The following is a 13,061-nucleotide window of genomic DNA, read 5'->3' as shown; positions in this document are numbered from 1 at the left end:
AAACAGCTGCAGCTGGCCTTTCTCTGCGCCAGGCACTGACAGCAGTGCCCCCAGGCACCAAGAAAGCTGACAAGGGAATCTGCTGGCATTCACCAGAGGTCAAGTGTGGCCTGGGGGGAATGCTGCAGGGAAGCAGGGAAGGTGCCACCAAGGAGGAGGCATTTCACCTATGTCTGGAGGGAGGTGGGAGTGAAGATGGTGGGAGAGACTTCTTGTGGGAGGGAACAATATGTGCAGTGACTCAGAGTTGGAGAAGGTGTTTGGAGGAGAGTGCATGGCTGGCACCAAGAACGTATCATGATAGCTGGACACAGTGGCGCTCACCTGCAGTCTCAGCTACTTGGGAGGCTGAGGCAGGAGGATCACTTGAGCCCAGGAGTTCAAGGCTATAGCGTGCTATGATGGCGCCTGTGAATTGTCACTGCATCCCAGCCTGGACAACATAGTGAGACCCCCATCTCTTAAAAAAAAGTGTACAACAGGGAATGTTAGGAGGTTAGGCTGGACAGATTGCCCAGAATGACCGAAGTCCACAGATCAGCTTCAGGCACAGCAGGATCCAAAGTCACCAATGCTGTCCTCAGGAGCATGCCCACTTTCCTGACCCCTCATGGTGCCAAGATGGCCCCATCAGTGTTGGGCTTACATTGTACCAGCTCAGAGACCCCAGGGGGAAGAGATCTTCCAAGTGCCACAGAAGTTCTAGGAGTGTACCTGAGCCCCCCAGTTTGGATCAGGCCTATCCCTGAACCAATCTTTATGGCAGCAGCAACAGGGAATATCCTGATCATTCAGGTGTGCCAAGTCAACCTTTGTGGAGGCAGGGGGGTGGGGAGGAGGCAGACTCCAGAAGGGGCCTGCCCCTAAATGGGAAGCTGAGAGTAGAGAAGAGGTGAGAGAGAGCTGAGGGGCTGTAAGAAGGAGGAGAATGGAGGCTATGCTGCAAGGTCCCGGGAAGCCCTCCCAGGAAATGATCCCTGGACTCAAGCGGGCACAGAAGCTACTGTGGGAGGCAGAGCCCACCCAGTCTGAGCAGGCCCCAGCTCAGGTGTGTCCCTGCCACTCCTTGCCATTACAGGTAGGCATGCCCCAGACACTGAGCGCCTCCAACATGGTCACTCCAGGCAACCTCAGCCCACTCCCCGCCGAGCCCACAGATGGCGAGCAGGCCAGGCAGTCCCTCCTGGACGGAGCTCCAACCTCAGCCTCTCTGGAAACCCTCATCCAGCACCTGGTACCCACAGCCGACTACTACCCCGAGGTGGGCACAGTGAGACACAGGGCTGGGAGTGGCCTTGGGCCTGTGGGGTGGGGCAGGCTGGGAGGCATGCCCCTCCCTATGCCCTCCTGAGAGTGTGCCCTCTTTCTCATGTGTCCCTCAGAAAGCCTACATCTTCACCTTCCTGTTGAGCTCTCGCCTCTTCATCGAGCCCCAGGAGCTCCTCGCCCGGGTCTGCCACCTGTGCATCGAGCAGCAGGAGCTGGACAAGCCGGTGCTGGACAAGGTGAGAGGCAGGGTAGGCCGAAGGGCTTCTGAGTACCCCCCTGCCATGCACTCATGAAGGCAGTGATTGTCCCTGCTTTTCTGACAGGGTGGCTACATAGGGGGGTTCTGACTTGTCTGAGATCCAGAGCCAGAAGGGACCCAGCAGGGACATTTAACTCCCGTGTAGTTTTCTGATGCCCTATGGGAGCCCTTGAGCTCACATCAAGCCCAGACCCGGTACCGGGAGCCCGACCAGTAGGACCCTGCGTCTGTGGCCTGGGAGGGCCCCGCAGCCTCCGCTGGGCTTCCTTCCACCAGCACACCTGTTCCACCTTCCCTTCCCCGTGGGGCCAGCTGAAGGGCCCAGCCTTCCCATGGTCCCCACGACATTTCCTCCATTCCTGGCGGATCCTGTGGGCTGCCACTGTCTATTTGTTGGCTCGGCAGTCGGCCCTGCTGTTACAGTGAGGGAAACCCGACTTCGACTGGCCTAAAGCAAAGGGACTTCTGGCTCAGGTAACATTCAGGTCTCAGGTACCGCAGGCTCCAGGAGCTCAAAAGACAGCATTGAACCGTGGTCCTTCTCCCTCCCCGCCCTGTTGCCGGCTCCCGCTGGCCTCGCTCAGGGCTGGGCTCCTGCGGGGACAGTGGCCTGCGGCGCCAGGCTCGCCTTCTACCTGCTCCCACCACGCGGAAGAGCAATTCGCCACAGGTCCGGAGAGAGTCTCAACCTCGTTGGCCAAGCCTAGGTCACATGCCATCTGTGAGCCAGTCACTGTGCAGGATGGAAGCGTGCGGTGCTCTGATTGGCCAGCACTAACTGGGCCCGCCCCTGGGGCGGGAGTGAGGGAGAGGGAGTCCCGGAGGGGAAATGGAGACGCAGAAAGGGAGAACGAAGCTGGGCAGGCAGACACAGATGGCCCCACCCCAAATGTGCGTCCGTGCCCTCTACCCCCTGTGGGAACCAGCAGGGCGGCACTGCCACCCGGTGCCCGTCCGGCCAGGCGCAGAGCAGGCACGAGGCCTGCCCGGGCAAGGGCTGCAGCGAGGGCCAAGGCGCCCCGCCCCGGACGCCCGCCCGCACCCAGTGGCCCGCCCCTCGCAGCCTTGCCTTGCAGGCCCGGGTGCGGAAGTTTGGCCCCAAACTGCTGCAGCTGTTGGCCGAGTGGACCGAGACCTTCCCGCGGGACTTCCAGGAGGAGTCGGCCATCGGGCACCTGAAGGACGTGGCAGGCCGCATCGCCCCCTGTGACGAGGTGGGCGAACCCGGGCGGGGCCGTTCGCTCTCTCCACGCTCACATCCCGGGCCAAGCCTGTTCCTGGGGCCGCCTCTCAGAGCCTTTGTCCCCCACGCTGCACACTGCAGCCCTCCAGAATCAGCCCCTTTCTGACCCCTGAGGGATCAGGCACTGCAGAGCGGGGAGGGGTCCAGGCCTCCGGGTGCAGGCCTGGCTCTTGACCTCTCTCCTGACTGCTCTCACGGAGGCATCCGATGGTGGGGGAGAGGAGCCCCACTGGTGGGCTCTTGGTATGGCTCGGCCTTCGTCCTCGGCCTTTTGCCACAGAGATCTCCCTCCTGCCCAGCGCCATGTCCAGGGCTGGGCTGGTGGTCAGTGCTCTGACCTGAGCAAGCACCTGCAAATCAGGGGCAGGAAAAGAGCTCTGCAGGATGAACCAAAGAACAAGAGTGGTGTGGATAAGGACCACTCACTGACGGGGCAGATTCTCCGGGACCCTCGCAGCCCCCAGGGCAGGCTAGGGGAAGAGACGGGGAAAGGCGCCCCTGCAGCTAAAACCACAGACAGGTAAATGTGGCCCAGGTGCTGGGACACCCCAGTGGCTGGAAAGCAGCAGGTGTACTGGGCATGAGGTGCCTCGGCAACCGGCACCCACTCTGCTCTCCCGGCTGTCCTACTGTGGGGAGAGTACTTAAGGGCCTCCAAGCCCCACTTCCCTTATGGGTGAAAGGACGACAAAAATCTTCAGCCCCCAAGGTTATGGTGACAGATGTCTTCTGGAATATTTAGAAGGAGCAGGTTTATCAGCATCCCCAGAATAACGCTGTGGGCAACATTGGTGTTGCATTATCTGGAAAGAGAGAACATGGGTGGGGGACATGTCAGTTGCCCTAGGAAGAAACTGAACATGGCAAGCTGGTACCTACTGATGTGCCCCAAAGTGGGTCTGGACATGGCAGAACCAGCTGCATGTAAGACAAAGGACAACTGCTAAGGCAGGCTGGGCAACAGGAAGCCATAATGCCATCTCAGGATCGTGACATTTGGCTTAGGATACAGCACAGAACAGGGTCAGGGAAGAGTTGATGATTGGATAGATGGGGGTCGGGGAGAATGGGTGCCAGCTGACTGGCTGGGTGGACAGCTGGCTCCTTTTATGGATGGTGTAGAAGGAACAGGTGTTTGGGTAACTGCATAGGCAGGTGGATGTGTGGGGTGAGCAGATGTGGAAAGATTAATGGAAAGAAAGGAGGCAGAAAAGTAGGAAAAGTGGACGGGTACATGGGTGGATGGATGACTAGATGGATGGGAAGGTGGGGGGGGTGGACGTGTGAGTGGGTGGATGTTAGAAAGGAAGGAGGAAGGAGAGATGAGTGAATTGCTGGCACCATGGGTAGGTTAACTGTATAGAGGGGAGATAGCATGTGGGCAGAGACGAGTACAGGTGAAAGGTGTTTGGTGGGTGGCTGGGTGGGTGGAAAGGTGGGTAGATGGATGGGTGGGTGGGTGGATGTTAGAAGGAAGAAAGGATAGACGAGTGAATTGCTGGATCTGTGGGTGGGTCGCTGTATAAAGCGGAGGTGTGTGATAGCACGTGAGTGGAGGAGAGATGGGTGTGGGGATGGCAGGTGGGTGGGTGGGATAGAGGGTATGCAAAGGGTTGAGAGCCCAGTCTCCTGCTTTATGCTTTCCCCTTCCCCCAGGGAGACGTCCCCAGGTCTTCAGCAACAGTGAGGTCTAAGTCATATGACAATACAGGATTATCCTCCCTTATTTGATCTGCCTGGTGTTGGCAGAACCACGTCTGGGTGGTGGGGGAGGGGTGTAAGTCTGGAGCTGGTTCCCCTTGGGAAGCCAGTGGCTCCTCACCAACCCTGAGAACCTGTCAGGCCTGTCACCAGGGCCGTGTGGTGTGGACTAGAATAGGAGACCACCCCCTACCTCACCCCGGCCCCCGCCAGGCGTGCTCCCTGGTGTCTTCAGTATCCCCAAGTTGCCCTGCCACAAAAAAGCAGCCACCAGAAAAGGATGTCCTCTGGCACTGGCCCTTTACATGGGATGGTGGCAGGTAGACTGCAGGTTGCTGCCCGCCCACACAGCACGGAGGAGCCAGATGATGAGGTCGGGTCCGCAGGACTTAGAGCACCTGGTCAGGTCAGGACTCAGAAGCCACAGCGCCGTGACCCTGGGCAAAGGGCTTTGCTGCTCTGAGCTTCAGATTCCTTATCAGTTAAACGGGGATAATGACTGTCCCCACTGGACAGCTTTACATTAAGGGGTCCCCGAAATCATGCGTGCTCTCATTTCGGCACCAGACAAATGCGAGCTATGATGAGAAACGAATTATTCCCAGAATTCAGGCATACGGGCATACTTTTTAACTTTTTTTTTTTGTTGTTGAGACAGAGTCTCACTTTGTTGCCCAGGCTAGAGTGAGTGCCATGGCGTCAGCCTAGCTCACAGCAACCTCAAACTCCTGGGCTTAAGCGATCCTACTGCCTCAGCCTCCCGAGTAGCTGGGACTACAGGCATGCGCCACTATGCCTGGCTAATTTTTTCTATATAGATTTTTAGTTGTCCGTATAATGTCTTTCTATTTTTAGTAGAGACGGGGTCTTGCTCTTGCTCAGGCTGGTCTCGAACTCCTGACCTCGAGCGATCCACCCGCCTCGGCCTCCCAGAGTGCTAGGGTTATAGGCGTGAGCCACCGCGCCCGGCCCTTTTTAACTTTCATGGAACTTTCATTATGAAACATTTCAAACATACACAAATGTAAGGAATAGTAATTAGGAACTCCTTTGTACTCATCACCGAGCTCCAACAGTTACCAACTTTTTACTAAACTTGTTTCTTCTATTCCCTCACTCATTTTCCCCTCCCCACAAATTTCTTGTAAGCAAACCATAGACATTGTATCTTTTGCTTCAAAACTACTTCAGCATTATCTTTCAAAAGATTTCTCACACAGAGATGGGATCAAAGGCTATAAAGTTCTGGGCACGAGGTAATGAGATGAGCCAGGTGTTTTCAGAGCTATGTGTCTTTGGGCAAGTTACTTTAACTTCTCTGAGCCTTAAATTTCCTTCTGTAAAAGGGAGGTGATAATCCCTCCCTCACAGGGCTGTGAGAACAGCAGAGCTCAGGGACGTAGAGAAGACGCACAGGGCCAGGGCTGAGGGGCTCCCTTCTGGGCCCTCTGCGGGGGCTTCCCCATCAGAGCCTCTTTCCCGCCGCCCCGCTGCCGTGTCCTCCCCCTGCTCCCCACCACCTCTCAGCAGCTGGGAGCAAAACTGGGAGAGGAGCTGAGGAAGCCACTCTCCGTGACTGTGGGTTCTGGGGACTCCCATGGAAGCCTTCCCAGCATCTGACCACTGCATTGAGACGCTCGCTCTGGGCCACTCTGAGCTGGCAGGAGACCCAGGGGTGTGTCATGGCCAGCCCTGCCCTTGAGGGGCCTCCCGGTCGGTTGGACTCAGTAGTGACAGCTCAGGGGGGCCAGTGCCAAGGCTGAGAGAGGCTGGGGGAGCCCAGGGAAGACCCAGAGAGTGGCAGCCCCGGGTATGGGAGAAAGGACAGGAGGACAGCAGTGCTCCAGCCGCACTGGGCCAGCTCTGGGACGCGGCTGACTCGACAGCCCCTCCCTGTGGACTGGTCTTCTCTCCCCTTGCTCCCATGGACTGTCTGCTAGACTGGCGCTGCGCTCCAAGGCTCCCTCCAAGGACAGAGGTGGCAGAAGGAGCAGAGCCCCAGGCGCCTCACGAGCTCTTGCCTGCTCAGGATGTGCTGAGCCCAGGAGGATGCCAGCCCTGGCTGGCTCGGGAGGGAGTTTTCAAGAACTTCAGAGAACAGGGGCCGGCACTTGTCTAGCCAGGGACAGGTGGTTCTAGCTGTGAAACGCCCACTCCAAGAGAACTTGGAGACACCTGGAGAGCCGTGGCCACCACCCAGGCCACACTTGGACAACTTGTGCCCTCACACCCAGCTCTGTGCATGCAGCAGATGGCGCAGTGGAAATAGATGGAAAGACAGCTCCAGAGCTCGCAGCCTGCCGGGCACCCTCCCAGCTGCAGTCGGAGAGAGGGCTCCAGCGAGGCAGGAGGGTGAGGTGCTGTGCCACCTGGGCACATCCTGGCACTCTGCAAACGTGGGTTCACCAAGCAACAGGGAGCGCCCTGACATTCTCCGTGGTTTTGGTCTCCGCCTGCCCACATTTACCTAGGGGGTCTCCAAGCATCTACCCACAGAGTGTAGAAATCAGGAAATGAGAGGAAGTCGAAGAGAAGGGCAAATACCATCCCCACATCAGAGGGGGAGCGGAAGGTTCGAGAAAGAACAGACAGATAAGCTTAAGTTAACACCACTGGAAATATTCCAAGTGAATTAGCAAACAGGAAATAATTATTAGGAATGAATATTGGTTCAATAAAAACAAGTCCTGCTAAATTACCTGCATTAAAAAAAGGGACAGGCACAGATGCACTGCACCCTGGGTTGTGGCAAGGCCCCTGCAGTCTGCCCTGACAGCCTTGTGGGGAGAATGTCTGACGGTCGGCAGTGAGGCCGTGCTCGTCACCCACCCAGCAGCTGTGCGTGGGCACCTCCCGTGGGCCAGGCCTGCCCTTGGTGCTGGGAGGAGCAAAGAGCAGCCCGCTGTCGTCTGAGTGCAGCGTGTGGTCTGTGGAGAGGAGACGCACGTGAATAGAATAATCTCCCTGAGGGCTCTGAAGCCACGAAGTGGGCAAGTGGTGCAACGGAAGGGCGTGGTGCTCTGAGCACCAGTGGCCTGTCTGGGGAAACACTGCCTGAGCTTTGGTCCAGGGGTCAAGGGGCACATGCCAGAAGGGAAGACGATGCCCAGGCCCTGCCAGGACATGGGGGGCGTGGGGGGAGAAGGGGTCAAAGGGGTGGAAGAGTGACTTGTGTCCAGAGCACAGTCAGGGAGCAAGGGATATGTTGAGCCATTGAGGGTGGCCAGAGCTGACCTCAGGGCCTTAGAGCCACACTGGGGCTTTTGTCTTTGCAAAAGCCATGGAGGTAGCTAAGGAAGAGGGAGGCAGTGATCAGGTTTGCACCTCGAATAGACCACTCTGTAGCCAGAGTGGAGAGAAGCTGGCATGGATGCAATGGGGCCACTGGGGAGACCGCTGCAGCCACCAGGGAGACAACAGTGACCTGGACCACAGGGACAGTGGTGGAGACCCGTGGAAATAGAAGAAAATGAAATGGAGAGGGCTAGTGAGGCCTGGAGGGGTATGAGGGAGAGAGTGGGGAGGAGGGGGCTCCGAGCCTGTGTGCATGGAGGCTGGCCCTGGGCAGGGAGAGCAGGACATCTGTGTGCAGCACAGGGTCCAGCTAGGCCATGTCCTGTGACTCTGGAGATCAGGAGGGGGACGCTGCATGTGTAAATGTGGGCACTGTCCACACATGCACATCAAATGACACTGTGGACATGAACCGGAACACCCAGGAACAAAGGAAAGAGTGAGAAGAGAGAGGTCTAGACTGAGACAGGAGGACCAGGATAGGAAGACAGGCAGGAGCAACCAAGAGGCTGGGGTGGAGGTGGCCAAAGAAGATGCAGACTGAGAAATGGCCATTAGCTATGGTGACAATAGGGTCTTATGCAAGTGACACCCAGATGGGGTGGCCAAGGAGTGAGTGGGAGGCGAGGACACGTGTGGCCAGTGTAGCTGCTTGTGGGACTCTGGCTGGGCGGGGGAGAAAGACTGGAGCGTGATGCAGGGGTCGGGGCTCCCAGGCGGCTGACTGTGCCCCCAGGGCTGGCATGGCTGGACCCCATTCCCCATCTTCCCAGAACCTGGGAGGCAGCATGCTCACCACATCTTGGCGTGCAGTCTTGCTGAGAGGGGCCGTTCCTTTGGTGGGCAAGAGGCGGAAGAGCCAGAGGTCAGTTTACCCACTCGATGCCCAGCTAGCCCGCAGGCCCTTCTGGTCTGACCCCACGACATGGGCTTAGGGTTAAGCAGCCTCTTGTCCCCTTCCTCTGTCCTGCGGGCTCTACCACAGCTGCCTATGGCTGCTTCTCAAAGATGCACTGCCGTAAGGGCTGGGCAGGAGCCACCTCCATCACAAGAGCTCTGGGCACCGCCGTCCTCAGACAGTAGCAGGGCCCCTTGGACCTCTCAGAGGCCCCAAGAAACGGTCAAGGCTCCCAATCCTTCACAGCCAGCATGCCAGAGGCCACACCTGCAGAATGCTGCAGGCTTGTGTGTTTCAAAAGAGCATGAAGGGGCCGGGCGCGGTGGCTCACGCCTGTAATCCTAGCACTCTGGGAGGCCGAGGTGGGCGGATCGTTTGAGCTCAGGAGTTCGAGACCAGCCTGAGCAAGAGCGAGACCCCATCTCTACTAAAAATAGAAAGAAATTATATGGACAGCTAAAAATATATATAGAAAAAAATTAGCCGGGCATGGTGGCGCATGCCTGTAGTCCCAGCTACTCGGGAGGCTGAGACAGGAGGATTGCTTGAGCCTCAGGAGTCTGAGGTTGCTGTGAGCTAGGCTGACGCCACGGCACTCACTCTAGCCTGGGCAACAGAGTGAGACTCTGTCTCAAAAAAAAAAAAAAAAAAAAAAAAAAAGAGCATGAAGGAAAACGCACCCTACCTTAATTACCTGACAGTTCTGACTATTCACCACTGGTTATTTTCTGAGGCTTCTGGACACGAGCTGTCTGGCTGATGGCAAACCGGTTGCCAGAGGCATGGCTCCCAGCTGCCCACGCTGCCTCTGCCAGCACTCAGGCCAACTCCTTGGCTCCTGGGGGGTTGAATCCACCTCTGGGTGTGATGTTTGCTACGAGCTGATGAGCTCAGGGGCCTGTTCTGTGGGTTGGACGAAAACCCCAGGGGGCATGTCTTAATAACCCAGCCAGTATGATGGCATTTCCATGAAACAGAGGTCTCCAAGGGGAAATAACCAGTTGCTCTTTGGGGGTGGAAGGGTAGGTGCCCCTTGAGGGGGTCCATGCCCTTCCATCCCTGTACTCAGCCCAGGGCATGGCCCACCGCAGGAATTTGTCCTTCTGGGCTGGCTGGGAGGGGACCGCGGTGCTGTAGTAACTTTTTGTGGAGCACCCACTACGTGCCCAGAGCTGGGCTGGGCTCAGCTCACACAGAGGTCGCAACACAGACCTCCCAGCCCCTTAGTGAGGGAGTAAACAAACGTGATTGTCTTCACAGTGGTCCCGTAAAAGAAGTCACATGGGATGACCTGGATGAGAACTGCTGGGAGCAGAGGGCAGGTCGGCAGGGCTGGTCAGGGAAGGCCTCTCTGAACTGGGCCCGGGAGATGGGCCCATCAAAGCCAAACAAAAGGCCAGTCATCCAGGGCAGGGCCTGTTCCCTGTCTCCTCTGTCCCTTCCTCTGGTGTCCTGGCAGCACCCACCCCACTCTGCCCTGCTGCCTGGAGAGCTGCCCCCCAACACTTTGCCACCCTCCCTAATGTGTGCTCTTCTCGGCTCCCCCCATATCCCTGCAGCCTTCTCCCCACCCGGCCTGAACTTGTGGTCCTGTTTCAGGGTGGGGCAGGTCCCATCCACTTGGAGCCTCGGAGCCTGCCCTCCTCCTACCTTGGAGATTTGGAGCTGGGTGTGCAGGCCTGAGCGCCCTCTTCCCACCCTGCCCCTCGCCCCCAGGCATACCGGAAGAGGATGCATCAGCTCCTGCAGGCTCTGCACCAGAGGCTCGAGGCACTGGGCCAGGGGCCGGAAGGTCTGGTGGGGGCCGACAAGCCCATCTCCTACAGGAGCAAGCCGCCAGCCTCCATCCACAGGGAGCTCCTCGGTGTCTGCAGTGACCCCTACACGCTGGCCCAGCAGCTGACCCACGTGGAGCTGGTGAGCAGGCCCGCGCCACCTTCCTCCCAGACCCAGAGCAGGGAGCAACTGGGAACAGCAGCCACCTCCCCTTCCATCTCGCTACCCGCTGCCTGCTCTCAGCATAACCTGGGGCCTGGGCCTGTCACGCTGGGCCAGCTGGCATCTCCGGAGGACTCTGGGCCCTGGAGCAATCTCCCAGCACTGGCACAAGGAACAGGAGGGCTGGAGGTGCCTGTCCCTGGTCTGCCTGAGGGTCCAGGCATGGGAGGGAGGAACTGGGTTCAGTTCTAATGCCACCTGCTGTGTGATCCTCCCAGGACTAGTGCCTTCCCCACCTGGGCCTCAGTTTCCCCACCCAGAACTCACAGACACACTGCCCTGCCCAGCTCTCCAGAGCAGCTGCACCAGCCCTTCTTGCTTGTGAAGTGGGTGCTGCGGCCCAGCCCTCAGCACGCTGGGCTCCTTGTGAATGCAGAGGCCGTGGGAGAAGGGGCTGGAAGCAGGTTTCTTCCCCGGGAAACCTCCCCTGACGGAGTCTTTGCTGCTGTCCAGGCGGCGCACTCCACGCTCTTGCACGCACTGGCTCACTCGCTTTCCCATCTCCCTGCCGGGAGGTGCCATTATCATTCCCTTTGCACAGATGAGGAAACTAAAGCCACAGAAGGTTAAGTGATTTGCTGAAGGGACAGAGCCAGGATTCGATTCTGACCCCAATCCCATGCCCTTGGCCACCAGGCCACCCCCAGGGGAGCAGGTCATTTGGGTTACCCAGAGGTGAGCCTGCGCTCCCTGGGTTCTCCCCCGCAGGCATTGCTCCCTGACCCCCTGCCCCGGGAAAGGAGGGCTGCCTCCTTCAGGGATGGCACTGAATTCTGTGACAACCCACAACAGCGTCTCCACGCCCCAGTGTCAAGGGCAGGCGCAGAGACCTTTGTGGGGTGGCCTGGGGGACCAGGGAGCCTGGCAGGAGCGCCATGCAGGCCCCCAGCAGGCACGCCCTCCCCAGACCGTCCCTTTTCTTCCACTCTTCTCCCTTCCCGCGCAGGAACGGTTGCGACACATCGGGCCTGAGGAGTTTGTCCAGGCTTTTGTGAACAAGGACCGGCTGGCTGGCACTAAGGTAGAAGGCTGTACCAGTAGTGACCCCCTCGCCCCTGTGACTGTCCACTCTGGGGGGATCCCGAGAGCATCAGCTGGGCGGGCGGTGGAGCGGCCCAGAGTGGGACAGACAGGCTTGGCGGGGCCCTCCCACGCGGCCCGCGCCCCTCCAGCAGCCGCGCGGGTCCCGGAACCGGGGGAGCCTGGGAGGCGGGACGTGCCCAGCGGGTCACCCACCCAGAGAGGGCGGAGGGGTGGCCGGGAGCGGGCTGTTGGCGCCTCGGGTTAGGCGGGATCGGAGGGGTGGAGGGTGCCGCCAGGCTCCGCCGGGGCCGGCGCGCTCCTGGTGGGTTCGGTGGGCGCCGGTGCCCTCCAGCGGCCACGCGGGGGAGCGCGGGCCATGCGCGCTGCCGGGCAGGGGCAAGGGGACCCCGGCCCCGCGCTCCCGACGTGTCCCCACACACCGGGATTACGATCCCGCCCTCCCTTCTCGGAGCCCAGAGAGCGGGGTGCCTGGTGCTTTCCAACGGGGTAAATCCGAGCCAGCAGTGAAGCATTGTGTCTTCTGCCCTCACTCCTAGTGAAAGAAGTACAAACTACGCGATTGCATTTCACCTCTCAGATAAGCAACGATGGACGCATCTTGGTGTGAGGGAAAGCACACTCTACACGCCCGGTCGGGGACGGTGCAAGCGGCTCCGCCACTTTGGAGGGCAGCTTGCCAGTAGCATCCACACTTTTAAGTACATCCTTGACCCCAGCTTCCCACACCTGAGAATTTATCCTGCAGATACTCACAGCCGTGTACACAAAGATGAACGTGCAAAGATATTTAGGTATACAGAGTCTATTATGACCAAGCACTGGAAGCAGATTATCATCCATGGGGACTGGATTACAAATTATAATACTTCTATAAATAGAACGCGTGCAACTGTTAGAAAGGGATAAGGCCGACTGTAAGTGTGGAACAATCACCAAGATCACCCAATCACGGAAAGAAAAAGAGTGAAGAATAGTGAAAAGAGTGTGGAGAGCGTGACCACCTGTGTAACCAAAAAAAGGGGGGTGCAGGAGACACAGGCTGGCACACGTCCGTGAGCAATCTCCGGGGTTCCGATTGCCCCGGGGGTTCTGGACAGCTGGGAGGCAGGGCCAGGAGGGAGATTTTGCTGCTCTTAGAGGGTGGGGTTTTTAGTCTGTGCTATTTGGCCATTTCCAAGTATTACTTCTTTTATTGTGAAATACATCAAACTGCACGTAGCATTCACTTGCCTACCCTACTGTAGATGAAACGTGTGGTTCCAGCTTTTTGCTAGTGTAAGTAGTGCTGCTGTGGGCACTCTTACGGTGTTTCCTGGCATAGTGCATGCACATTTTCTCTAGGGCATCAATTCTCA

At 58.3% G+C, this 13,061-nt stretch overlaps 1 protein-coding gene across 1 annotated transcript in view; it reads left to right on the top strand.

The window, feature by feature from the left end:
• The first annotated feature begins 1,084 nt into the window (after positions 1-1,084).
• The window catches only part of RASGEF1C (RasGEF domain family member 1C), a 34,332-nt gene continuing 22,355 nt past the window's right edge, over positions 1,085-13,061 (top strand). Inside the window, exons 1-5 of the mRNA XM_069468321.1 lie at positions 1,085-1,261; positions 1,383-1,505; positions 2,605-2,742; positions 10,381-10,581; positions 11,609-11,683. Coding sequence (XP_069324422.1) covers positions 1,085-1,261; positions 1,383-1,505; positions 2,605-2,742; positions 10,381-10,581; positions 11,609-11,683 — 714 coding nt within the window. The remainder of the gene's footprint in view (positions 1,262-1,382; positions 1,506-2,604; positions 2,743-10,380; positions 10,582-11,608; positions 11,684-13,061) is intronic.

The sequence above is a fragment of the Eulemur rufifrons genome, chromosome 5, assembly GCF_041146395.1.
Source record: "Eulemur rufifrons isolate Redbay chromosome 5, OSU_ERuf_1, whole genome shotgun sequence".
Lineage (NCBI taxonomy): Eukaryota > Metazoa > Chordata > Mammalia > Primates > Lemuridae > Eulemur > Eulemur rufifrons.
Note: the sequence above shows the minus strand (reverse complement) of the source record. Positions and strands in the feature narration are given on the sequence as shown.